Here is a 25,998-nt window from a genome sequence, read left to right on the forward strand (position 1 = left end):
AACACAGTTGTACAAACCTATGGGCAATTTATATATTCCTGTTCGTGGGACTGTGGGAAGAAACCCAAGTACCTGACAGAAACCAGTACAGGCATGGGAAGAACATGCAAACCACACATATAGGCTGGAATCTAACCCAGCACCTTCTTGCTATTAGGCAACAGCACTAACCTCTAAGCCACCTAGTCAACGCCTCTCAACTATGAATCTCATTTGTGCTACAAACATTAAAACTGTAATAGTCACACATTCCAACAATGAAAACTTTTTTCTTACAACACAAAAAAGAATTTAACAGAAATTATGATCTGAAAATTATCAAAAGTAAACGTCAACCATTCAGAACTTAGCTTTGACCTTTCAAAACTTGATTTAAGACCGTCACTGATCTTCTCAAAACTGCAGTAGGAGTTGATGAGCCCTGAGCTCAGTGAGTGGGATTGTAAGCTACTCTCTCTCCAAAAATTGTTTGAGGGAGCAATCTTGGCAGAATCATAATACAACCTTCATGGTTCACAATATTTTAACTGCCCTACTGTCAGAGCTTTCTTAGACTTCATTCAGTAGATTGGCACATTCGTTTCAGTGTTATGCACCCACCAGTGCCCTCGTCCCCGGTCCCTCCCTTCTAGATGAATGAAATAAGCGACATGTGGGATGGGAGTCAAATTGGGTCAGCGTTCAACTGCTCTCTCTGAGGTGACTCACTCTGTCATTTGTGAAGAAATTAACCTTACTTCAGCTATTTAGATAAACGGAACATCTGACCTGGCCCTGTGTACCCACCCCCCCTTTGCTGAGCTCCGGCCATGTTAGACTTATCTAATACCACACAGAGGAAATCTTAAATCTTTCGGGTTATTAAATCTGTATTTGGTTTCATGTAAATCAGAATTACAGGAGATGTTAGATGTAATTTTCTGCCACTGGAGGAAGGAAAAGTAAATGTCTCTTTTCTTACAGAGAGTTTAATTTGGTTATTTGCTTACATAGATGATCTTTTAAAATGGCAAAAATTGAAAAAATAATAATGTAAAAGATGAGAAGAAAAATAACCAAAAAACAGTCTCCTCTGCTACAGCCTGATTGTAGCATATGGAGGTGTGCATGCAGAAAGTAGTGTATGAAAAACTGCACAGAAGAGGTAGTGTTTGAAATTATAATTGGCAAATGGCTAAGAAATTAAAATAAGTTTAGGATACAAATGATGAGTCTCCTATTTAATAGAGGCAGATTACTTGCACTAATATGAAGGGGGAAATTGTATGGGTCACCACAAATGAATTGTGAACAAATGTTCCAGTTGTAATGCATTGTCAGATCATGTCACACCAAATCATAATTAACATTTGTGAAAGGCTAACATCAGTCATAGCAATGACTGTGATTCCCATCCGTGAGTGCATGGTGTTACTCTGTCATTTTTCAGTGTTTACTGCAAAGTCAGCTGCACACGTTCCTGTGTTTCCTGTGCCATTATGCTATCCCACTGAGTTTCATGTATTTCTTTGGTCTGACCATAATTTCCAACTCAACACATATCTTACAGTCCACCCCGCTGCCGCCTCGGTCATGCTACACTTGTGTTACCTCAGTGTTAACTACAAACAAACTCAAAGGGTGCAGCAGTAGTTGATGTGGAACCATGGTGAGAACAATAATATTGGTTTGTTCCTCGTTGACCTGGAAAATAGAAAGGGAATCGGGTAGTTGACTTGGGCAAATGGCCATCCATTGGACTAAAACCCATTGGAGTAACCAAGCTCACACAAAATAAAGGCCATATGTTGTCCCTAATGCCCTGCTGTTTCCCTCCTTTGTCCGCAACCAACTAATCTTATTTCATGATGTTAACAACTTCCCCCATATTTTTTCCCCAAGGCAACAAACAGCATTTGTGTGTTCTCATTACAATCCCACAAACGAGATTACTTTGGATGGAAACCTCATTGATTTAGAAAACCGTTATCAGTGGTTATCAGCTCATTTAATTAACCCTCTAAACATGCATTTGTATTATTGTCAGTATTGATTTGAATTCCGGTCATCATACTTGTGGCCCTGTTAATGTAGTTCAGCCATTCCATACTGTATGAAATAGCTACATCGTGAAGAAATTTCCTCTTATTTGAATAACAATATATTTACAATTTCTATTATCGCCTCTCCACTCACCATCTATCATTATTTCCATATTGACTTGACAACCACATTTGGCTCAGAGCTAAACAAGAAAGAAATACAGCAACATATTTACAGGCTAATTTGCATCTAGACCTCCATGTTATGCCGGTATCAGACTACATGATATTTTTGTCTTTCACGATGGTCACCATGTCAGATTAGGCAATCATAGTGCCATAAATTCTTGCCGTGTCCTAGCCGGTAGACTGGCAACACTACCAACCATCGTATGCTGCCTTTCACTATCTCGCGTGAATTCATGGGTCATCAGGGAGGAGGGACGAGAAATTGTCAATCATGGCTAGAGAAATGCTATGTGAGATGCTGGTGGTCTTTTGTTGCGAAAAGGAAGACAAAATGATTGTGGACATTTTTGCGGCTAGTGCTACTGAGGAAGGATAACCTAGCATAGTTTAGCCAGCTAGTCACCGGGTCGCTGAAGTGCCTCTGCTATTTCTCTGCAACATTTATCTTTTTTGACTCTGGCAAGGTTCTCCTTCGAGGAAATGTCAAAAAGGCCTGCAGGGGTATTGCTGCCACTGCTCAGCGACCCTTTCCTCGGGTTCGTCGTCCCACCTGACAGCAGCAAGAGCAGCATCCCTTTCTCTTTGCCATGTTTACATATGTGCACCAGAGAGCACTCTGTCATCCTATTGGTCAACGTTAAGGAACATGTTGGAGATGTCAGACGAGGCAGGAAAATACAAAAATTCCGACATGCTAGACTTTTCATCGGGGCGTCCCAGATGCCACGTCGCTGTTCTTCGATTATGTCACACTACACGTGGTAAAAATGCCCGTTTGTCATTCCCGGCTTTCCTAATTGGGCCAGACACTGGAAATTTGTGGGCGACGACAAAATCATGTCAAAACCGGGCTGAATTCAACACCTGTCTGATCCCGACATTGCCACATCAGCAACTGGCATTCTCACCCCAACCACCTGACTACCAGAAAAATAACACAAAGGGCACCACCCTTATCACCATAGGCCGTCTGCAAAGCTGACTATATTTCTATTGGACCTACCAGCACGCTGTTTATCTGCTAAACTCAAATGTATGCTCTTTTCATAATAGTATAGTATATTGTGATGATGAGAAGAAGAAGGAAACGGAGGAAGAAGAGGGGGGGCAGGAACCACAGTAAAATAAACAAGAATAAAAAGACCTACAGCAGGACAGGGAGAGTAAAATTTTGTGTTCACACTCAACTGATTCTTGAGAATTTGGATAAAACCGGTTTTAATTTTGAAAGTAATTCTTTTTGAAATCTTTAGAAATCAAAACTTGTATTTTTATAAAACAAGGTCTCAGTAGTCAAGCAATATTTTGATGCAACCTGATTTTGTAATTTTTACATAAAATGTTTTCCCTGGCATTACTTAGTTTTTGACAACACAGTCAGACTCAATAAAAAAGCTCATTATTCCTATTTATTTAGTCTTGTGTAGATTTAGAGCTTTTAAATCATTGTATCTACACCATGGGTGCACTATATGCTGTTACATGTTGAATATTCACATTTGTTTATTTTTTTATACTATTTCATGTGTACTCCTTTAAAAACTTTTACATCATGAAACGTCTGTCATTAGCATTAAATAAACAAAATATCAATTTTAGAACAGATTATAAGCATATTAATTTAAAACAAAGTTCCATCAGACGGTGGTGACACAGACCTGACGGTGGTGGCAGTGGCCACCTTTTCACCACTCAGGTCACCTTGCTTAACAACTTTATCTAACAGTTTGGTACAACAAATAACGAATTAAATCAAATTAATTTCGTGAAACAGGGAGTCTCGATGCATGTTCAGTAATCCAGGTAAGAAAATCAAAGAAGGTTGAATCAGTTCATCTGGACACGTTTATCGACGAATACGTTTATCGACGGATACGTTTCTAATGAAACGTATCCGTCAATAAACGTTGTGTCCAGATGAACTGATGAGAGTGTGGAGAGTGTGGAAGAGCAGGGTTTTCTTGATGGAGGGGTTTGTGAGTTTGCTTCCCTGTAGCATCAGCTGTTTTTTTTGTTTTTTTTTTCCTTGATGATTCTTGTGTTGTTGTTTTTTTCCATTTCTAATTTCCTCTTGTCACCAATGCTTTTTCGGTTTGTTCCCATCTTTTTTTTTTTATCTCTTGAAGTTTATTTTTCAACGCTTTCATCCCTATCGAGTGTCTTGGTTTTTTTTTTTCGTTTTTTTTTCCTTTCCCTCCCCCTGCTGCAGACTGCCTACTGTGAGCTGGCTCCTGTATAGTCTGATCCAAAGGACTGACTCTTGGGGAATGTCTCCTACGCTCTCTTGACTCCTGCCGTCTACGTTTCCATGCCTGTCTCTTACTCCTCTTTTCCCTTTCATTCAAATCACTAATGGTTTTTAGCTTCCTGTCCTCTACTTTCTTCTTCCATCTTTCCTTTTCCAGCATGGTGGCCCAGTGCTTAGCACTGTTGACTCACAGCAAGAAGGTCCTGGGTTCGAACCCCAGGCCGTCACAGGTCCTTTCTGTGTGGAGTTTGCATGTTCTCCCCGTGTCTGCGTGGATTTCCTCCCACCATCAAAAAGACATGCATGTTAGGGTTAATACTCCTGTCTGTGCCCCTGAGCAAGGCAATTGAAAGAAATAACTGGAGTTGGTCCATGGGCACTTCAGCTGCCCACTGCTCCTATACAGCAGGATGGGTTAAATGCAGAGAACACATTCATTCTAAGAATACAATTCGATGTAAGAATACAATGACAAAAAAAGGGGCTTTCTTCTTTCTCGTGTATTCCTCCTTTAACTCTGGCTCACTGTATGTTTTCTCTCTCCTCTTTTGTTTCTTCTCCTTCATCCCCCCGCTGATAGCTGCTGCCTAGCCATAACTTCCTAAAATACATAAAAGGAAAGTCAGAATTTAATGGAATTACTATGAAATTGTGCAAAATTACCATGAATTTAATTGTGCTTAATTTGTTGAAATTTTATAAAATGATTATGAATTACTTAATTTCGTTGTACAGCTGTGCAATGACAAATAAAGGCATTCATTCATTCATGGTGCAACTAAATTCATGGTAACCCTATAATTTACAGGCCGGTAATAATGTGAAGAAATTGCTAAGAAATAACAGTAAAGTAAAATCAGTACAATGACAAGTTGTGGTAGTAGAATTACCGGGACATATTGGGTAATTTTAAAGTAAAATTAAAGCACAATAAAGGGGTTGGATGGTAATTATATGGGAGATAATTGTTATAGTAAGTGGTATAGCCAACATACAAGATGTAAGAGAGGTGGGTCGTTTCTAGGGCTGGGACGATTCACAAATCTCACGGTTTGATACGTCTCACGATTCAGGGCTCACGATTTCAATTCAATACAATACAGTGGATGCCTTGGTAAGCAAGAGACAAAGCGCCATTGCAGTTGTCTGTTTTTCATTTATTTTAAGAACTAGGCCCAACATTTTGGCATTGTCAAGACACGTATTCAAACATAGTGCAAGTGCAAAAGTTCTAACAAAATTGTATGCCGTCTTTTCTTGTTGTGTAACACAATTGCTTTACTTTAAAACTGTAAACTTTAAAAACCACTAGAACGACCAAGGCGGTCATTTTGACCGTTTTGGATTTTCAAAGTTTAATAACTTTGTGGGGGGAAAAAAAAAGATACAGATCTGCCGCTCTTTGAATGCTCCTAAATTACATATATTTGCATTAAAATTAGTTTTAGATCAATTGCACAAAAAAAGTTATGAGATCTAACTAAAACTACCATGAGCAGTCAAAATGACCGCGTGTAACTTGCACGTCATTGTGCACATCGTGTCATTGATTGTTGTTTGCGTCATTTCCTTCACAGCGTTCCGTTCTTTTTTTGACATTTCACCTTTTATAGGCCTTGTTACATTTGTTAGATTAGTGTGAGGGCAGTTGATATTTGATGTGTGCTTAGTTTTAATCTTATACCATGACCTTACAGTGCCTAGATAGATGCTTGAGGTCCATCTGTACCAGAACAAAGTTGGTCTTATAAAGTGTCTTCTCCAGGTGCACAAATAAGTGCCTATTGTTAATTGTTGGCTGTATGGGAGACTCACTGAGTGTAGCAAGTGTGTACACAGTAATTGGAGAAATGTGCTTGGTGGATGAGAGCTGGAAAACGTGAGATAAGGAGGGGAAGAACAGACAGCTGTCCTATAAGAGAGACTGTACTGTTTTGATCGGTGCGCATTCAAGCACCTGGGTTTGAATGCGTTTGTTCATGAACATATATTAAAATCATGTGACAATACTGTAAGAGATTTTTGACTCATTTCTCGTTTCTGTCAGAGTGGAATTAAATAATTGCCACGACAATTAGCAATAGCAATCAATCAATCAAGTTGCATTTTTGATAGCGGTTTTCTAGCTGCAACAGCCACTCAAAGCGCTTCCAGTTATTTGACAAACCTCTCCGCAGGTGTGTTTTCCGTTTTGTTTTTCAGGTATTACTTCCAACATGTCTGGGTACAGCCGCCGTTTCAGAGGCACCACGACTACCACTGAGGCGTTGCAGTATTGACAGGCGTTGGACAGCGGCGATTTTAAATTGTTTGAAAAAATAGTGTTGTAACAATCACGAATGTGTAGACTCGCTAGCCCGTTGGCTAATGGGTCAGAACTTATAGTCGAGTTAACGTAGTCGCCCGTGGTGCGGGAGTCCCGGGTTCGCGTCCCAGCTGCCCCTGAACTCACTACAGTATTAAAGTTGTTAAAATTTTCATTTTGGTGTCAGTTGTTTCGCAACAGACATACTATACTAACACGTGAAATGCATTAATATCTCAAGTGGGTATCTATCTTGGCAGAATATAGAGTTTAAAACCCGGCGGTCATTTTGACCGTCCGTAGTTGTTTTAGGTAGGAGTGAAATCTTGGTCATCCATCCATCCATCCAACACACCCTTCCATCCATTATCCGAACTGCTTATCCTGCTCTCAGGGTCGCAGGGTGCTGGACCCTGTCCCAGCAGTCAGTCAGCAGGCGGGGAGACACCCTGGACAGGCCGCCAGGCCATCAGGGAGCATCTCGAACCATTAAGACCGTATCGAAGGATTCTGAATTTGAACCAGTGTCATCCCACCCGTAGTCATTTCTTCACATTACTACGTAATTTCTTCACAATTACTGCATAATTAACGGCCTGTAAATTATAGGGTTACCAAATTCATTTTTTGTTTAAGTCACTGGGGATACATATAGTAAGGAAATATTGTAGGCCTGTGTGTTTGGAAGAAATAAAGGGCAATTTTTGTGTATTGTAAATAAAGAGGTTAATGAAACATTACAAGCCATACTACTATTTATTGTGATGATGAACTATATTCAAGCGTCGATTGAGGATGATTTGGATGTTTTTGTCAACACTGTCAAACTACGTGTCACCACTGTCAGACAGAAACCTGATGGTGTTGACATGTGACGGTGTGGACAAAAACACTTTTTTACATGACATGCATGAGTTGTACACAGAGGCCATCTTGTTTTCCCTCTGTTGCTAGCTGGCTCTGGCCTCTACTTAAAATGCAAAATCATATGTCATAATTAAGAATAATTCTTCCTATACAAAAGAGACAGCGTTGACACGTCATGATTGTAACAGTAGCAACATCAATATGTAAAAATTATTGAAAAAATAGCAAACTTAAAGGAGCTTGTTTGACCTTGTTGCATTTAGCAGATGTGGGACATGGAAAGAGGGTCTTCAGGAATATAGTTGACCATGTGGTTGCCTGATTTTATTGCTTTTTTTTTTAATAAATATCTGATGGCAGAACCGTGGCATTGGCTGTGCGAAGTGTGCGATTGCACAGGGCCTTGCGCCTGGCCCGCAATCCTGCGGTTTTATTTTTTTTTAATATGGAATTTTTCATGACTGTTCTTGACCCAGCATGATGCTTCTGAAGTGAAATTCCTGTGTGTCAATTCCATTATGCATAGTCAAGATCACATATGAAAAATCTAACAAATTATTCAGGTTTTATCATTTTCGATATTGCGTCATTATGTAGTGCGTGCTTCATCTTCCTCACTGCGAGGAAGAGGGAGACGAGGAAAGAATGTCGGCTGCAACCAATTTCGTAAACACGAATCGGGTGCAGAGAAAAGGGAAAATATTTAAAAAAGGAAGATTTTCATAGGGCACTGCGTGGATGGGTGGATAAATTTGTAAACACTTCCAGAGATGTGGTGTCTGAGCAGGATGTAAAATTCAATATTTCATGTCTATAGTCCACATTTCATTCATATTTTGGATCATATTTCAGATCGGTGTAAAGCCAATAGATTTACAGTTGATTTTTTTTTCCTTTGAAAGACTATAATAGCAAAAAGTCATAGCTGAGACTCTGTGCATGATGATGCCTTATTATTGTACTTGTTAAAATGTGTTGCACCGAGATGATGCGTGCAGTAGAACTAGAATAGCTATGTGTGTGTGACTATGATTCATGTACATGCATGTCCACGAGCAGGGTCTCATATGCCAAGTTCGCACAGGGCCTCGCATCCCCCCTGCAACGGCCCTGTCTGACGGCGTTAACAAAAATTTGGGGCAACCACAAAATAAGAGTAAATATTGTTGAAAATTCACTGCTTTTAGTTTTAAAGAGGTTTGTCACTCTACTCTTTCATCTGGCATATATATATTTTTTTAATGTTTTTTTTCATTTTTCTATCAAATTTAGATGATAATCTCATGTCGGGTTTTGTTTCTACTGGGCTGCCATATAATTATAATTTATAAAAGTAAAAACAAGGGTGAAAAAATTTTAACATTTGTGCAAAAGACCCTCAGATAACCAACCCTGATTATTTTAAATAAGAAAACGTTATTCATTTTCAACAGAATTAGCACTTTTCTTAGTGGGACATGTTTTCACTTCACTAGATAACCACCCAGTGGCATCAAGCTGGTGCTAAATCGGCACCTTGTTTACACTGGCGGTAGCTGTTTATGTGTGTGTGGTGGGGATAGAGATGGGTGGGGGGGGGCTTGCATTCCCATACCTCTTAGCTGTGTCACCCACCCTTGTGTAATAGCCAGCCGAGCTGTCAGCGACTGTGTAATCTTCTCCTGCTGTTTTATGCATCTCTGCCTCACATCAGACCTGCTGACCTTTAGGAGAAAAGGAAGATTGATGGGAAACGAGAGAGGGAAAGATGGTGAAGCTAGCGGTTTGGGGCAAATACTAAGAAAAACTGAGAAATGTAGAGATGTTTCTCCTCGGCACAGTGGGACTCGGTAGGCTGATTCAGTGTCAGATAATTCTGGAAGACACTTGGTTGTTTTTACAAAGTTGTTATGCTAAAACTTTATTGTGTTCTGCGGTGAGAGGGTGAGCAGGTCAACTGGCTGAGGAACCATGTAGATGCCAGCAGCCGTTTCTGACTGCAGCATTTAGAAGCTAGCTGTTTTCCTACCTTGGAAAATCTTTGGGAGAAGGGTCAGGCCACAGTCCAGATGGCATAGAAACAGCAGAGCCCACTCAAGACTCCATTTAGTAGAGCATTTTGGCACAAGGCGACTGGTGGTTGCAGTTGTTAAATTCCCGTCTGGTTAAGCAAGAACAACCGGTCATTGCATTTAATAGGATTTTTTTCTTTTCTTGGGGGGGGGGGTCCTCATTAAAAAGCAACAGTATTTAGCTACACAACTGTTTTGCACAAAATTTAACCCCGTTGTCCAGATAGCTGTCCACACTTAGTAAAGGCTTTGTCAAGCATGGCGATCCGTGCCAGCTACCAGTCAGTTCCGGGATGTGCTTTATTCTAACAGCGCTGTGTGTTTTTAGTGCGTTGCACTGAGCATTTCATGGCTGACAAATGTAGGAGACAAATTGCTGAAATCTCACATTTCTGCTGCTTAGTTTCTCTCTTTCTCCCTGTGAGACGCCACTTTAGCCAAGTTCCTGTGTAACTTCAGTCCTTCACAGGCAGAATATCATAAAACAGTATGGTTCCTTTGCAGATTAAAACCTCAATGTGACTTCAGTAACCCCACCGACAATTGCACTCTGTCTACTGTGTGCTGTCGGGGATGCATGTCAGTTGTGATTTTATGGCTTGTTTTTTTCTTTCTTTTCTTTTTTTTTGAGAATAAAGCAGATTTTGTGGTGTTTAGACCTAAGGGTAAAGTCTGCTCAAAACGATGAATGCAACGATGTGACACTTGTAGAACTGCAGGGAAGGTATCCAAATGTGGACACACACACATACACACATGCACACACTGGCATCCATGCTCTCTCATACACACTTGCATCCCCGTGCATATGTGTCCAGCAGGCTGCAAATGCTGGAGCAAAGCCATATTGTCATATAGCTGCAACACCAACAATGAACTCTAAACCCAGCATGCATCTGTCAGTGGAGACGTGGAGAATGGACAGCACCCAGTCTTTCTCAACAGGTCCTCCCCAAAGCACGAATGGTAGCCAGAAACTGATTGCTATCTTCAGTGTGTCAGTTTAAATCTACATTTTTTCCCCTAAAAAAACAAAAGCGCTAATGTTCTTCAAAATGTGACCTGTTAAATCCAATACAGAACAGCGACTCGGTGTTGAGCTGCTGACTGTCTTCATATTCCGTTGTAATTACAGCAGAATGAAGATGGTTAAGATTTATTAAACAACATGAGTCTGCTCAGGAGATATGTGAGAGGTCATGAGTTGGGTATTTGGTAAATTTAAAAGCATATTGAGGATTAGGCTAAGACGAGGCGGGGAAAACAATAGACCTTTTGTTTAGGTGTTATCTCGGTGGACTCACATGTTTGCTGGAAGGCTTTTCTGAGCCTTCATTAAGAGATTGAGATTTTCAACCACAGTAGCATTCAATGGGATCTTTAAATGTCTATGAGAGCGTACTGGGCATCACACGGTAAGGAAAAACTAGCTCATAGATGGTTTGAAATACTGTCATAAACGTTTCCTCTCACATAAAGGTGAAATATTTAGGATGTTTTCTCCGAAAATCTCTCAGAAAGTCTTGACTGTCAGCATACTCCACAATTTAACACCAGCGGACTCGCTTTCTGTTAACGTAGACCTGACGTCTGTTTAGTGAGACAACTAGTCTTTGAGTTCGAAAGCTAGTGGTCCATGGAAATGTGTGGCTCCACATATCTTGGTATATGGAAAATTCACCCAACCCTCTTAACACATGATCAAATAACATTTTAAATTGCACTCACTAAAATCCATCTTTCCACCCATCAAATCCACCCAACGCAGAGTTTTATTGGAAATATTTTTTTTTCCAAATATGAGCATCCATCATTTTGTGAAGCTGCAGTGTCAACAGTTGCAGTTTAATGTGCTTTAATAACACGTTGTGGCTGATAACTATCCCCTCCAGTTAGCTATGTAAGGAGTGGAAAAGGAAGAGACAGAATGTGGTGTGCAGTGTAATCACCGACATGTTTTCAGAGAGATGTCCTCTGTCGGACGAGGCAGAGCTGGGATATTTCGGCTCCAGATGAAATGCATTTGGTCTATTTCATAGCAGACAGCGTGATATGGCAGTTGATGTTGCTTCACTTCTTCATTTGTACTGATTAGCTAACATCTTTGTTATGTAGCTTTGTGTTGACAGATGACTTCTCTTATTTAGATTTTTTTTTTCCTACTTCTCAACTTCAAAATGTCTTCTCTCCCGGGGTGTCTGGGTAGCGTAGCGGTCTATTCCGTTGCCTCCCAACATGGGGATCACCGGTTCGAATCCCCGTGTTACCTCTGACTTGGTCGGGTGTCCATACAGACAAAACTGGCCATGTCTGCGGGTGGGAAGCCGGATGTGGGTATCTGTCCTGGTCGCTGCACTGGTGCCTCCTCTGGTTGGTCGGGGTGCCTATTCAGGGAGGAACTGGGGGGAGTAGCATGATCCTCCCACATGCTACGTCCCCCTGGCGAAACTCCTCACTGTCAGGTGAAAAGAAGTGGCTGGTAACTCCACATGTATCGGAGGAGGCATGTGGCAGCCTGCAGCCGCCCCCACCCCCCACCCCCCGGATCGGCAGAGGGGGTGGAGCAACGAGTGGGATGGCTTGGAAGAGTGGGGTAGTTGGCTGGATACATTTGAGGAGAAAAAGGGGGGAAATTCCACAAATAAATAAATGAATTCTTCTGTCCTGGCTTTGTTCTGGGATCTTATGTGGAATCTGCAGAACATTCCAGTGGTGTTTCCAGTGTCGTGTCGAATAGGTTTGTTACAGTTCAAACACTAACTGATAAGTTTATCATGTTCCATTGAAAGAGGTTGGATTGAAAGAATTTGCTAGCGAGCATCACACTCTGCCTTTGCTGTCATAAGTATTAAGTCATCTGTGTGCTGCCTTGAAAGAAAGGTGCCAAAGCTTTAATTCTTCTTCTTTCAGCTTTTTCCCTGTTTCTCAGGGGTCGCCACAGCGGATTTTGCCGTTTCTGTCGGGACCCTATGAGTGCACAACACCAATGCTGACCGTTGTTAATACAGGCCTCACCCGATCCGGTATGGTCTTGTCGATCCACATACTGAGTTGGCAAAATTTTACATCGGATGCCCTTCCTGACACGACCACTAACCCTGTGGACTGACCCTGTGGACCCAAAGCTTCGTTAATTAAGCTATAGTTAAAATCAACAGCAGAGAATTTGAGTATTTGGATGACATTTTGAAAAAATATGCACAATCTGTTTGCACGTAAACAGCCAAGCATGTGATCAGTGATCGGCGATGAGTGGCATGACCGTGATGAATGAATCGTGCAAATAAACCTGTCTGATTGACATCCCAAATAAACACCACTCATCTTATTTGCTGCTTTTGGCCATGGACAGAATTTTACACTTGATTGCAAAATCCTTATTGTCTTTACTCTTAAATGTGGGCATGGCATTGCTAGAAGAATCCTGTGGGAATCTGAGGCTGCACACCGGCTCACGGAGGGATAAAAGGTCTGAAATATAGCTCGAGGCCAGATCAAGAGATACATACCCTTCACCGGTAACCAAAGAAGAGATGCCAGGATAGCAGAGGTGTGATTACCTCTGTAGCAATTTGTGGCCTGCTTATCTGAAGTTTATTATAACTGTGTCAGTCACTAGGGGATAGAAGGTCTCATGGACTGACCTTTTATCTCTTCCTTTACTGATCCTGTCCAGACGGCAAGAGAAAGTAAGCCATGTCCTCATCGCAGACTGTTGAGATGATTTATAGATTAGACGCTGAGAACACTGAATGAGTAGCTGCGCTGACCTGCGCTGCACTCACCGTAGTTTGCTACAACCTATTTACGGTACTCTAGAACCCATTGGCAAGGGTGGTAAATTGAGACACTTGTATAAGACTTTTGATGAGTAGTACACGTTGGCCGTTTGTGTTGTGGGCTGGACTTGTAATGTACACTACCGTTCAAAAATTTGGGGTCACCCAAACAATTTCGTGTTTTCCATGAAAAGTCACACTTATTCACCACCATATGTTGTGAAATGAATAGAAAATAGAGTCAAGACATTGACAAGGTTAGAAATAATGATTTTTATTTGAAATAAGATTTTTTTTACATCAAACTTTGCTTTCGTTAAAGAATCCTCCATTTGCAGCAATTACAGCATTGCAGACCTTTGGCATTCTAGCTGTTAATTTGTTGAGGTAATCTGGAGAAATTGCACCCCACGCTTCCAGAAGCAGCTCCCACAAGTTGGATTGGTTGGATGGGCACTTCTTTGAGCAGATTGAGTTTCTGGAGCATCACATTTGTGGGGTCAATTAAACGCTCAAAATGGCCAGAAAAAGAGAACTTTCATCTGAAACTCGACAGTCTATTCTTGTTCTTAGAAATGAAGGCTATTCCATGTGAGAAATTGCTAAGAAATTGAAGATTTCCTACACCGGTGTGTACTACTCCCTTCAGAGGACAGCACAAACAGGCTCTAACAGGTACTATTTAATGAAGATGCCAGTTGGGGACCTGTGAGGCGTCTGTTTCTCAAACTAGAGACTCTAATGTACTTATCTTCTTGCTCAGTTGTGCAACGCGGCCTCCCACTTCTTTTTCTACTCTGGTTAGAGCCTGTTTGTGCTGTCCTCTGAAGGGAGTAGTACACACCGGTGTAGGAAATCTTCAATTTCTTAGCAATTTCTCGCATGGAATAGCCTTCATTTCTAAGAACAAGAACAGACTGTCGAGTTTCAGATGAAAGTTCTCTTTTTCTGGCCATTTTGAGCGTTTAATTGACCCCACAAATGTGATGCTCCAGAAACTCAATCTGCTCAAAGAAGTGCCCATCCAACCAATCCAACTTGTGGGAGCTGCTTCTGGAAGCGTGGGGTGCAATTTCTCCAGATTACCTCAACAAATTAACAGCTAGAATGCCAAAGGTCTGCAATGCTGTAATTGCTGCAAATGGAGGATTCTTTGACGAAAGCAAAGTTTGATGTAAAAAAAATCTTATTTCAAATACAAATCATTATTTCTAACCTTGTCAATGTCTTGACTCTATTTTCTATTCATTTCACAACATATGGTGGTGAATAAGTGTGACTTTTCATGGAAAACACAAAATTGTTTGGGTGATCCCAAACTTTTGAACGGTAGTGTATAAATTGATTGTAAACTTGCAGAAATCATAGAAAGTTGAGTCAGTTCATCTGGACACGACGTTTACTGGGAGAAACGTTTCATCACTCATCTAAGTGACCTCTTCAGTCTCAACGGACTGCAGGTATCCCCACCCTTATAAACAATACAACAATAACAACTTAGTTTTGTGTAGCGCCTTTCAAGGAACCCAAGGACGCGTTACACTAGATAAGAAAAAAAAGATTCAAACAAATATCAAGACTATAGACCATAGGCCTTGGTAAAAAGGCAGGTTTTCAGTGGTCTTAAAATTGTCCAATGGCATAACGACCGAAACCAACGATCGGTTTCATATGCAAATATGGGTGTGACCATTAACTAAAGTTACAATGGCCTTGTGTACTATTCTGGTACAATTTCTGGTGCAGTTTGTTTTGGGGTTTGAAAGCAACTGAGATGTGGTTTTTGGAAAATACGCGTCTCAACTGTTCTGACACTGCCACCACATATGGGAGCACCACTGGTTTATGCTTAGACAGCTGTTGTCCTTCTCTCTTCGATCGGCTGGTGCACTGTTTGGGCATCTTCCTGACTTTGACAAACGTCCAGTTAGGATAACCACACTTAACTAGGGCCTGTTTAATGTGGGATTTCTCCCCTTCCCCGGCCACAGCATCGGTGGGGAAGTTGTCAGCTTGGTGGTACAGCATGCTGATGACTCCTGGTTTGTGCTCCAGTGGATGATGAGAGTCAAACCTTAAGTACTGATCAGTATGGGTTGGTTTATGGTAAACATCAACAATCAACTGTCCTCCATCACCAATTGCAATTTCACAGTCTAAGAAGGCTAACCTGTAATTTTTCACATCCTCCCTGGTGAACTTAATGTGGTCGGTGAAATGTGGTACGTCCTGAGACTTAATTTTAACCCAGGTGTCACAAATCAGGAATCAGGGACACTTTCTTTGTCATTTCATTTCATGTGTTGGTGTACATGAAATGAGACGAAATGCCATTTCCCCAGCCCACAGCAGTGCAACACAAAGACAAAAACGCATCCAAAAACTGCCAGAACACACATATCCAAACTAAACAACAACAAAAAATCACTGTCCAAGGGAACAAACGCCAGCCAGGGTGACTGTTGGAACTGCCGGTCTGCATGGGCTAGCAGTTAGCTTAGCCCACCCTGCTTCCGCGTCCTGTCAGACCGCTCTCGGTGTTTCCTCCTCGGGCGCAGCTCCAGGCAGGGGCCATGGTCCCTGGGCCCACTAACCAAGCTCTCCCAGCCGATCCAGCACCAGCTCTCCCAGCCAGACACCCGCAACACACCTCCCCACACTCCACCCGACAACATTAAAAACATTACAGTCAACACCAGGTGAGGCCGCCACCGGACCGCACTCGATGTTATCGGAACTGCTGGTCTACATAGGCTAGCATTTAGCTTAGCCTACCCTGCTTCCATGTCCTGTCAGACTGTCCTCAGAGTTACCTCGTCGGGTGCAGCTCCGGGCAAGGCCGTGGTCCCTGGGCCCACAGGATGCAGAGACCAAGCTCTCCCAGCTGATCCAGTGCCAGCTCTCCCAGGCATCAAATAAAGACAAAACTTAGGCGCAGACATGGACAAAGACACTGCATGGATGGTACTGGGTGAGGCTGCTGCAAATGTGAATTCGCACCATCTTCCCACACCAGTATTGGTTGAGGCTGCTGCAAACATGAATTTGCACCGCCATCTTCCCACAAATCTGAATTTCTCAAATCTGAACCAATAGCTAGGTGGTGTCCCTGGATAGGAAATCAGAGCCCTCTTTTCCACTCCATAAACACTATAGGTGAGACTGGGGAACCCATAGCACACCCATGCTTCTGCTTATAGTACTGCCCCCTGTATATGAAGTACGTAGACTGAATACACATCTTCAGGAGCAGACACACTTGGTCAGCGGTAATGGTGGTCCTATCGCTAAGGATGAGGTCGTCCTGTAATTTCATATGAACTACCTCCACTGCTTCATCAAGAGCAACACACGTGAAGAGATGTGACATCATAAGAGACTGTTGTTTTATCTGCCTCCATAATGATGTCCCTCCTTATCCACAAAATCCATAGTGTTCTGAATGTGATGTTCATTACTGCCTACCAATGGGTTAAGAATAGATGCCAGAAACTTAGAGATGTTATAGGTCACTAAGTTAATCATGCTATCAATAGGCAGTAATGGCACACACTGTTTATGTAGCTTAGGTAAACCATGCAGACTAGGTGTAGCTTCCCTTGGGTATAATCTATGGTACAAAATTCGGTCAGTGGCATTGTCTTGTTCTAACAGCTCCAGATAATCTATCCCCTTTTTCTTGTAACCCCTGCCTGCATCTCATTTCAGGGCTCATAAGTGTTTATGTCGCTAAGTAACATAACTTTCTCATGATAATCTGTCTGGTTTAATAAAACAGTGCATCTGCCTTTGTCTGCCGGAAGGATGATGATGTTATTGTCCTTACTGGGAGTCGTGAGTGCATTCCTCTCATCTCCGCTGATGTTGGACGGCAGTGCCTTCGCATTGCTGAGGCAGGTTGAAACTTTCATCCGCAGTTACTCCACTTGCAGAAATGTTTTATTATGAAGAGCTCAGCTTCGTTTTTGTTTTTTTTTCAAACCCTAGTAGAAGTAGCTCCAAGAGACGTGAAAACGTGGGGTGTAAAATGGTCCAACATAACACACAACACCAAGTGTGCAATGCATCGGTCTTCCCTCTGGTTCACAGAGTCACCGACACCCTAGTCATCCTCATTTCCATGTGACACCACACAGCATTGAGCCTTCAGCAGTATCTATTATGTAAGAGGTAGTGGGAATGGCTATCTCTGCTTTCTACCGATTCTGCACAATATGTGTCAAGGCACCCAGTTTTTATATTGTGGGTGAGAGTAATCTGCCTCTCTCTCTCTCCCTCTCTCTCTCACTCTCTCACGCGTGCAGGTGCTATCCCCCCTCCTGTCATGGCAACTAGCTATATGACACCTGGAGTAAGGTGGTCGTCACCTATTTGTATCAATTTGCATGACTGAGTTAGTAAGGCTCTTCGCATCGTGAAGGACCCCACCCACCCTTCCCACATCCACTTCACCCTCCTACCCTCTGGCAGGAAATACCGGAGCATCCGTGCTGCCTCCGCCAGACTATGCAACAGTTTAATACCTCAGGCTTTGAGGTTCCTCAACAGCCTGAACACTTAGACCTCCCATAGAATGACTTTTTGACCTTCTTGCTCACTGTCCGTGTCAGGTGTGCTTGTGATGTTTAGGTCTGTGAAGTAATTTTTGTTTTTAATGCACTTTTTGTTTTTAATATTTATTGCGTGTGTTTTATTTTTATGTGGCACTGAGGTCCATGTGAAACATAATTTTGTTGCCTTGTATGTATGAGACATGCATATAAGGCAGTGGCAAATAAAAGCGGTCTAAGTCACCTAATTCTTGGTTGAGGCTTTGGTCTGATTGTGTGTTTGTAAGTATTTGGCCATGTTATACTGTGTGAAAAGGTATGTTTGCTCTCTGTTGTGCCCAATTTGATTATCCTCTCTACAGAGCAGTTCTCTGTCTCAGGTGGTCTCTGTCTCGGGATGGATATGGGAATGTCTTATGTAAGGGCATGGCACTGCACAATTTTTGGTTGAGACATGTGAAAATGGGAATCATTTGTTTGTTGATGATGAGCAATGAAGGGGAGCTCCCCTTAGCAACACTTAATAATCTTTCAGCCTAGACAAAACCAGGCTTCACGAGGTTGACAAACTAAAATCTTTTCCCTCTTCCTCATGTTTTCACTGCTCTTTCTCATTGTCTCATTGCTTGCACTATCCCTTCCCCACTCTTCTCTGTCTCTTCTAGTCTCTACGTGCATAACCACCTGTAAGAAGGCCGCCCCACCACCCGTGCCGCCCCGCACCACGTCCAAGCCCTACATCTCTGTGACAGTGCAGAGCAGCACCGAGTCGGCCCAGGACAACTACCTGGACCAGCAGGACCGTCGTTCAGAGGTCAACAGCCAGTCAAGTCACGCCCACAGCAACTCCTCCGATAGCCTGGACAGCACTCGTGCCAACAGCCTGGCCCGGGGTATCCCCCGACCACCACACATCATCCCCACCCCAATCGCCATCCCCAGGGAACCCATTACGGTCACCGCCTCAGTCAGCGCTTCCACCGAGACCGTCGATTCTGCAGTGTTCCATAGGCCCCCAAAGACAACAGTAAATAAAGGGAACCTAGAGGCAGAGGAGCACCAAGTGGTCCCTGTACCGAGGAGGAAACTCTCCTCCATTGGCATACAGGTAGCTGATCTGCTGTGGCTGCAGCAGTCCCATTGAGGTTCAAGTTAAAGGGAACAAAAGGAAACAATAGGAAAGCCATTACCAATCATGATACTTAGTCCTCTGTTTGTTAGTGAAACACCATTGTACACAAAAGTGTCTGCTAGTGAATGGCAGAAAATCCATGAACGAGAAAACTTTATTCCTGGTTTGCCAACTGGTGGCGCTGTATAAAGAAATGTGAATGTCAATGCTACATACAGCTGTATAATTTAACAATGGTATTTTAATTGTTTTATACAATGCGACAAACAGGAAGTAAGCTTTCACAGTCACAGATTGTCCACCAGTGACATCACTGGTGGACGTAGTTTTAGTGGCTTTTCAGAGAGCTACAGAAGACTGCTCAGTATTAGAGCTGCTAATGGACTGTTATCCCAAAAACATGTAGAAGTTGTGTTGAAAATTGTAATTGTTTCCCTTTGAGTGCCAGTACAGTACTTCGATCACTCATATTAATCTGAACTGGCTGAGCTGCGTTATTAATGATAGATTTAAATGTACTCCAGCATAATCATTAAATAATAATAATAATAGAGGGCGTCCAGGTAGTGTAGTGGTCTTGTCCATTGCCTACCAACATGGGGATCAGCGGTTCAAATCCCCGCGTTAGCTCCAGCTTGGTCGGGCGTCCCTACAGACACAATTGGCTGTGTCTGCAGGTGGGAAGCTGGATGTGGGTATGTGTCCTGGTCGCTGCTGGTTGGTCGGGGCGCCTGTTCAGGAGGAAGGGGGAACTGGGTTGAATAGCGTGACTCTCCCACGTGCTACGTCCCCCTGGTAAAACTCCTCACTCTCAGGTGAAAAGAAGCGGTTGGTGACCCCACATGTATCTGAGGAAGCATGTGGTGGTCTGCAGCCCTCCCATGCTCAGCACAGGGGGTGGAGCAGTGACCGGGACAGCTCGGCCAATCGGGTAATTGGCCAAGTACAACTGGAGAGAATAGGGGTGGGGGGGGCACAAAAAAAATAATGATAACATCAGAAGCTAATTTGTACAGCACTATAGATTATGCTACAAAAATGTTGTACCAGGAATACTACTGACAAACTCACACTACAAACTCCTTATATCAACAGCGGCACAACAGTGGAGAAACAAGCAATATACCATGTCTATAAAACTGTAAGACTTTATAAAACATATTATGTCTTATCTTCTTTAGCTGATTTCAGAGTAATAGGGACTCTAAACTTGAATCCACTGTGATGTACAAATAATTTTATGTGTGTCAGATTAATTCCAGAAATGTGCTTATTATGGTGAACTTCCTATCTTTAGCGTTGCTGCTTAACAACAATACATACAGTCGTCAAGAAAGCATAGAATGTGCTCTCGTCATTTCCCATCATTTCATTGAAATAACAGCCCTCTTTTCCAGTTTCCAACCCTTGCACATTAATAAAAACCTTTGCTTAAGGCTGATATTGGCAGTGGGCAGAGTAACCATTAATCATGATATTTGAAGAAGCAAACCAAGTACTCGACTGAGAATGAGTTTCCCCGTATTGATTTTCTTTTCTTTTCTAATATTCTTTGTTTTGCCCTCTGAATTTTTTAAAAGTCTATGTGATACAGGTGTGAGTCATTGGTGATAATGTCTTTTACCAGTACCATTGTTTTTTTTAATTGTGCTTAGGTCGACTGCATTCAGGAAGTTCAACGAGAGGAGACTCCACCATTGGCCAGATTTCAGTCGATTGGCGTGCAGGTGGAGGACAGCTGGCAGTAAGTCAAAACGTCTGTCCTCCTCACCACACGTCACTGCTGAGGAAACCATATTTTGACCTTTACACACATTAAAGAGACTCCTCACATGGGTATTCAATATTTACATATAAAATAAAAACTATGTAAAATGTTTGGTAGATATATCAGGTGTGATGCACCTTTCCCTCATATGTACTTAGATTTGCATGTTTGAGTTTTGCAAATACCTGCAACTTTGGCCACATTTGAATTTGTCCAAATTTATTTTCAGGCAAAACATAACCAATTGAATATTGCTCTTTTTTTTCTTTTCTTTTTTTTAACTGAAATTATACCCTCTTGCGGGTATAATTTCAGTTTTAATTCATTTTATACACACTTTTGCCGTGTGGGTTTTGGCAATCCCTCAACGTTTTCTGTGTTGATTTGGAAGTCCTGGCCAACCATAAACTTGGCTTACTCTCTATTTCCAGTCTGTTGCTATTCTTATCTTCTGATCTTGAAGATTTCGCCAAGCCAAGCACACATAGTATGCTTGGATTCCCGTCTCTTGACTGTGTCTCTACTCGTTGAGTAGTTTCCAAGTGGTCAGTCACCGTTACTCTGAAATGAATCACCCTGCCAAGCATTTCTGTCATCTGTGAATAAGATGGATCACAATTGCTCCCAGTCTGAGAGTTCAGTCATTATGTACACAACACAAAGCAGTATCAGTCCTCTGCTTATTTATACCTGTATTGATCAGCATAAGATGAAGTGGCTCACTGTCAATAACATGGAGTAGTTTTGGTTCTAGTAATGGAGAAATCCTTCATAGGTCATCTCTTCTCTTTTCAGGGTTTTTCATTCATGCACAGCAGATTTATTTAATTTCTGACATTATTATGACACGTGTCTTAACAAAATGAAAGCCTTTGTTCCAAAGGAGTTTCAACTTGTGCCACTATTTGAGTTTAAGGCTTCATTAAAGAACCATATGGAGCATTGTGTTTCATTCTGATGTGTGTTTCAGGCTCAGCCGTTCCAGCAGCATGGCCTCCAAGCAAGAAACGGACTCGGACACACGCGACATCCCCATCATCTCCCACATCAATTCCAACAGCGCCAAGCCCACTGAGAAGAAAGTCATGGTTAATAGTGCCAGCCAGTCCATGGACTCTCCTCCTGGTCCAAACTCCATAGACAATGGAGGCACAGCCGCAGACACCTCGTCACCTCCACCCCTCAGGCAGATCCTCAACCGTTCCACGACGCGGAGCAGCTCCTCCTCTTTCTCTGAAAGTCTTGACCCCGCACTGGATCCATCATCCCTGCCTCCTCCAGACCCCTGGTTGGAGAGTGGAAATGGCAGTAACAGCAGCATCCCCCCAAGTGTTGGAGGGGGAACTCTTTGCCGGAGGGATGGCCATTGGTTCCTGAAGCTGCTGCAGGCAGAGACGGGGCGCATGGAGGGCTGGTGTCAACAGATGGAGCAGGAGACCAAAGACAACCAGCTCTCAGAGGAAGGTGAAACAACCCATCATTGTTTCCTACTTGTACCTCTGGTCATTTAGATATATTAAATCAGAAACACTTTGTCATTTAATTTCATGCACTTGCGCACATGAAATGAAATGAAACCTCATTTCCCCCAGCCCACAGCAGTGCAGCACAAAGACAAAAACACATATTCAAAAACTACAATAACTACAAGAACACATATATCCAAACTAACACATATCGAAACTAAAAAAAATAAATAAATCACTGTCCTGGAGAACGAACACCAGCCAGGATGACTGTCGGAACTGCCGGTCTGCATGGGCTAGCTGTTAGCTTAGCCTGCCCTGCTTCCGCATCCTGTCAGACTGCCCTCGATGTTTCCTTTTCGGGTGCAGCTCCAGTCAGGGCTGTGGTCCTTGGGCCCACAGGACGCAGCAGACCAAGCTCCCTCAGCTTATCCAATGCTAGCTCTCCTAGCCAGACACCTTCGACACACCTCCCTGCACTCCACACGACGACACTAAAAACACAGTCAAAGCTAGGCGAGGCCACCGCCAGACCACCCTCGATGTTATAGGAACTGCTGGTCTGCGTGGGCTAGCAGTTAGCTTAGCCTGCCCCACTTCCGCGTCCTGTCAGACCGCCCTTGGTGTTACCTCTTTGGGCACAGCTCCAGGCAGGGCCATGGTCCCTGGGCCCACAGGAGGTAGCAGACCAAGCTCTCCCAGCCGATCCAGTGCCAGCTCTCCCAGCCATCAAATGAAGACAAACTCAGATGTGGACAAAGACACTGCATGGACAGTACTGGGTGAGGCTGCCGCAAATTGTGAATTTGCGCCACCATCTTCCCACACCGGTACTGGGTGAGGCCGCCGCAAACATGAATTTGCACCACCATCTTCCCACACCGGTACTGGGTGAGGCCACTGCAAACATGAATTCGCACTGCCATCTTCCCGCTATTCCCACTAGACACTATATTAAGTGTCTATAGATAAGATTTTTCATATCCAGGTAACTGCATGGAGTGTGTACACAAGTCCACAGTTAGGTCTCGTTGGCTGCAGAAGTTTAAAAAATCAGATTGGTGTGACCCACTTTTAGCTGACCGATGATAAACCCATTCAAAAACGGCTTCTGGGTTGGCCTAAAGAATGTCCAACTCTAAAAAGCAATGCCATAGACAGTTACCCGGCCCAGAAAAATCAGTACTCTAAGCCCAATCTAATGTAGCATCATCAGTGAAACCAAAGGTCCATAGGGCCCCCTAAAGACCACATTCTGGTGCTTCCAGAGAGAGGGGGTCAGCGATCTCCTGCTGTCTGACCTCCTCACCACATGATTCAGACCATAGATATAGGGTTCAATCCCAGGCCCTACAATTACTCGATCAGACACACACACAGCATGTAGGGGATGAGGCGGTAATACCTGGGGTTACCACACATGCAGCCCTGTAATACCCAGAATTACACTAATCTACCCTGGAACTGATTAAACCTCCAGATTAGATTAGCGTGCCAACATCAGCCCGACAGGGCACAAGGCAGCAGGAATGCACACTCGTGTACTCTGCAACACACACACTAATACACACTGAATAGTTTGTAGAAAACATTCATTTTATAAAAGAAAATCTAGATCAAACTTTGAACAAGGTAATGTGTGTATTTTTTTTATGTGTAGATGGTGTGTGTGTGAACACTTTCAATGTTCACACACAATTTAGTGGGTATGTGTGTGATCTCTGTGGCAAAATAAAATCTGCATTAATTCCATCAGAAAACCATAGTATATAGCTTGGTTTCAGTGCTGCATAATCACACAGCCAAAACTTCTCAATCCTATGATCAGATTTGCTTCCCCATTTCACTAAGGCAGATGTTTGTCCTAGTTTTCATACTGTACAGGAACAGACTGCCATAATAAGGACAGACTGAGGGCTGGAGTATCTGTATTGTCTTAGATGCCTTTAAAGAGGATAACACTGTCCAATACGCTGTAATCCTCTTCTGTGCCACCCTGTGGAGTCAGTTTGAGAAAGCACACCTAAATGTCTAGACGCTCGAGCTTTTGGGTTACGGATTTTAGTTGCGTTGGAGTTGATTTAATTTTCATATTTGTTGTGTTGGCCTAAGTTCTGAGAGCAAGTGTGATGTTTCAGATAAACTTTCACTCAGGCGTGTTTCGACAGACAAATCCTTGTGAATTCATTGTCTCCAGTCACCGTTGGGTTGTGTGAGAACACATTAAAAACGTACAAAAATGACCTTGGTGTTAAAATAGCAGGAAATGATACGTAACATTTGGTTTTGGAGGCGAGATTATAAATTTGATTTGGGATGGCAACAGGAATTTTGGCTGCAGCAGGAAAGGCCACCCAATCCCCCATTTGCTTGGGTCCGCGTCTGTGTGTTAATCGTCCGTTTTCTTTGGTGTGTTTTCTGCAGTGCTAGGGAAGGTTCGCACTGCGGTAGGAAGTGCCCAGCTCCTCATGTCCCAGAAGTTCCAGCAGTTCCGGGGACTGTGTGAACAAAACCTGGTAGGTATCAACTCCCTTTGTCTGTGCCACACCCAAGCACACATCACAGCAGAATTCATACAACACAAAGACCAAAGCAACCCTGTTTTTTTTTTTGTTTTTTTTTTAGCCGCTATGCAAATTCCTGTCATTGTATTTGACATTGTAGGAGAACTCCTGAAACAATATTTCAAGCTATGGTGTCTTGCATTCTTGTTTCAGACATTGTAATAACATTGACCACTTAATCATTATAACATTTCTCTGTGGAAAAAAACGTTTATTTTTGTAGTCAAACTCACTAATGGGGCTTTTCTTTGGCCATTAACCTCCTATATCACAAGCATGTAAGGATTTGTTTGTTAGTTGTCACCTCGGAGCATACATTTTTGCCTGATTTTCGTCTAAGCTGGTTTTAGGAATCAAGTCTGTATAAAATCAATAAACGAATTACAGAGTAGTATAACCAGTTCAGAACATCAGTAGCCTGTGAGGTGAAACTGACTTTGGCTGACATTTACCAATGAAAGCACTTTTTTTTTCCTTTGAGCAGTGACTACTTAGTCGCATCAGTGTCAGAATGTATTATTATTTCATGACTACCGGGCTGATGGTTCAGCTGTTTTCCCTGACAGCATAGCATTTTACCTAATACAGTACTTAATACAGCACAGCATCGCATAGTACATTAATATGGTGCTTAAGCAGTGATCTTATGTTATCTAGCTTAGTCATAATGTGTTAATGTTGTGTGCGGCTGAGTGGAAGAGGGGAGCAGATTATAGTGTTAATAACTTGGACAATGATTTCTAATGGTTTATTGACAGTCAGTGAAAAACATGTCTTACTCAAAGGGGACTTCACAAATGATCTGTACAGCAAAGATGAAAATATTTAAAAATGTTCTCATCTCATGCTGTTTAAATTTTTATCTTCGTTTGCTTTTTCCAGAAGGAAATATTTTATTTTTATGATGGCTAAACGTCATATAAACATTTAAGCATTTCGTACGCCAGATGCAAACTGGCCTCCTAAGAAGCCGTCTGGGATTTGTGTTGTAGCACACCGCCCTCTAGTGTCCAAAATGGAAAAAGCAGCACTTTTGGTTTTGTTAATTACAATCCAGG

The 25,998-nt window shown here is 42.6% G+C and overlaps 1 protein-coding gene across 3 annotated transcripts in view; it reads left to right on the top strand.

The window, feature by feature from the left end:
• dlgap4b (discs, large (Drosophila) homolog-associated protein 4b) overlaps nt 1-25,998 on the top strand; it is a 49,818-nt gene that overhangs the window by 13,858 nt on the left and 9,962 nt on the right. For all 3 annotated transcript variants that reach the window (XM_056272928.1, XM_056272927.1, XM_056272929.1), the window contains 4 exons: nt 18,676-19,118; nt 20,798-20,886; nt 21,881-22,374; nt 24,801-24,892. In XM_056272928.1, the coding sequence (XP_056128903.1) occupies nt 18,676-19,118; nt 20,798-20,886; nt 21,881-22,374; nt 24,801-24,892 (1,118 nt within the window). The remainder of the gene's footprint in view (nt 1-18,675; nt 19,119-20,797; nt 20,887-21,880; nt 22,375-24,800; nt 24,893-25,998) is intronic.

The sequence above is a fragment of the Lampris incognitus genome, chromosome 2 (genome assembly GCF_029633865.1).
Source record: "Lampris incognitus isolate fLamInc1 chromosome 2, fLamInc1.hap2, whole genome shotgun sequence".
NCBI lineage: Eukaryota > Metazoa > Chordata > Actinopteri > Lampriformes > Lampridae > Lampris > Lampris incognitus.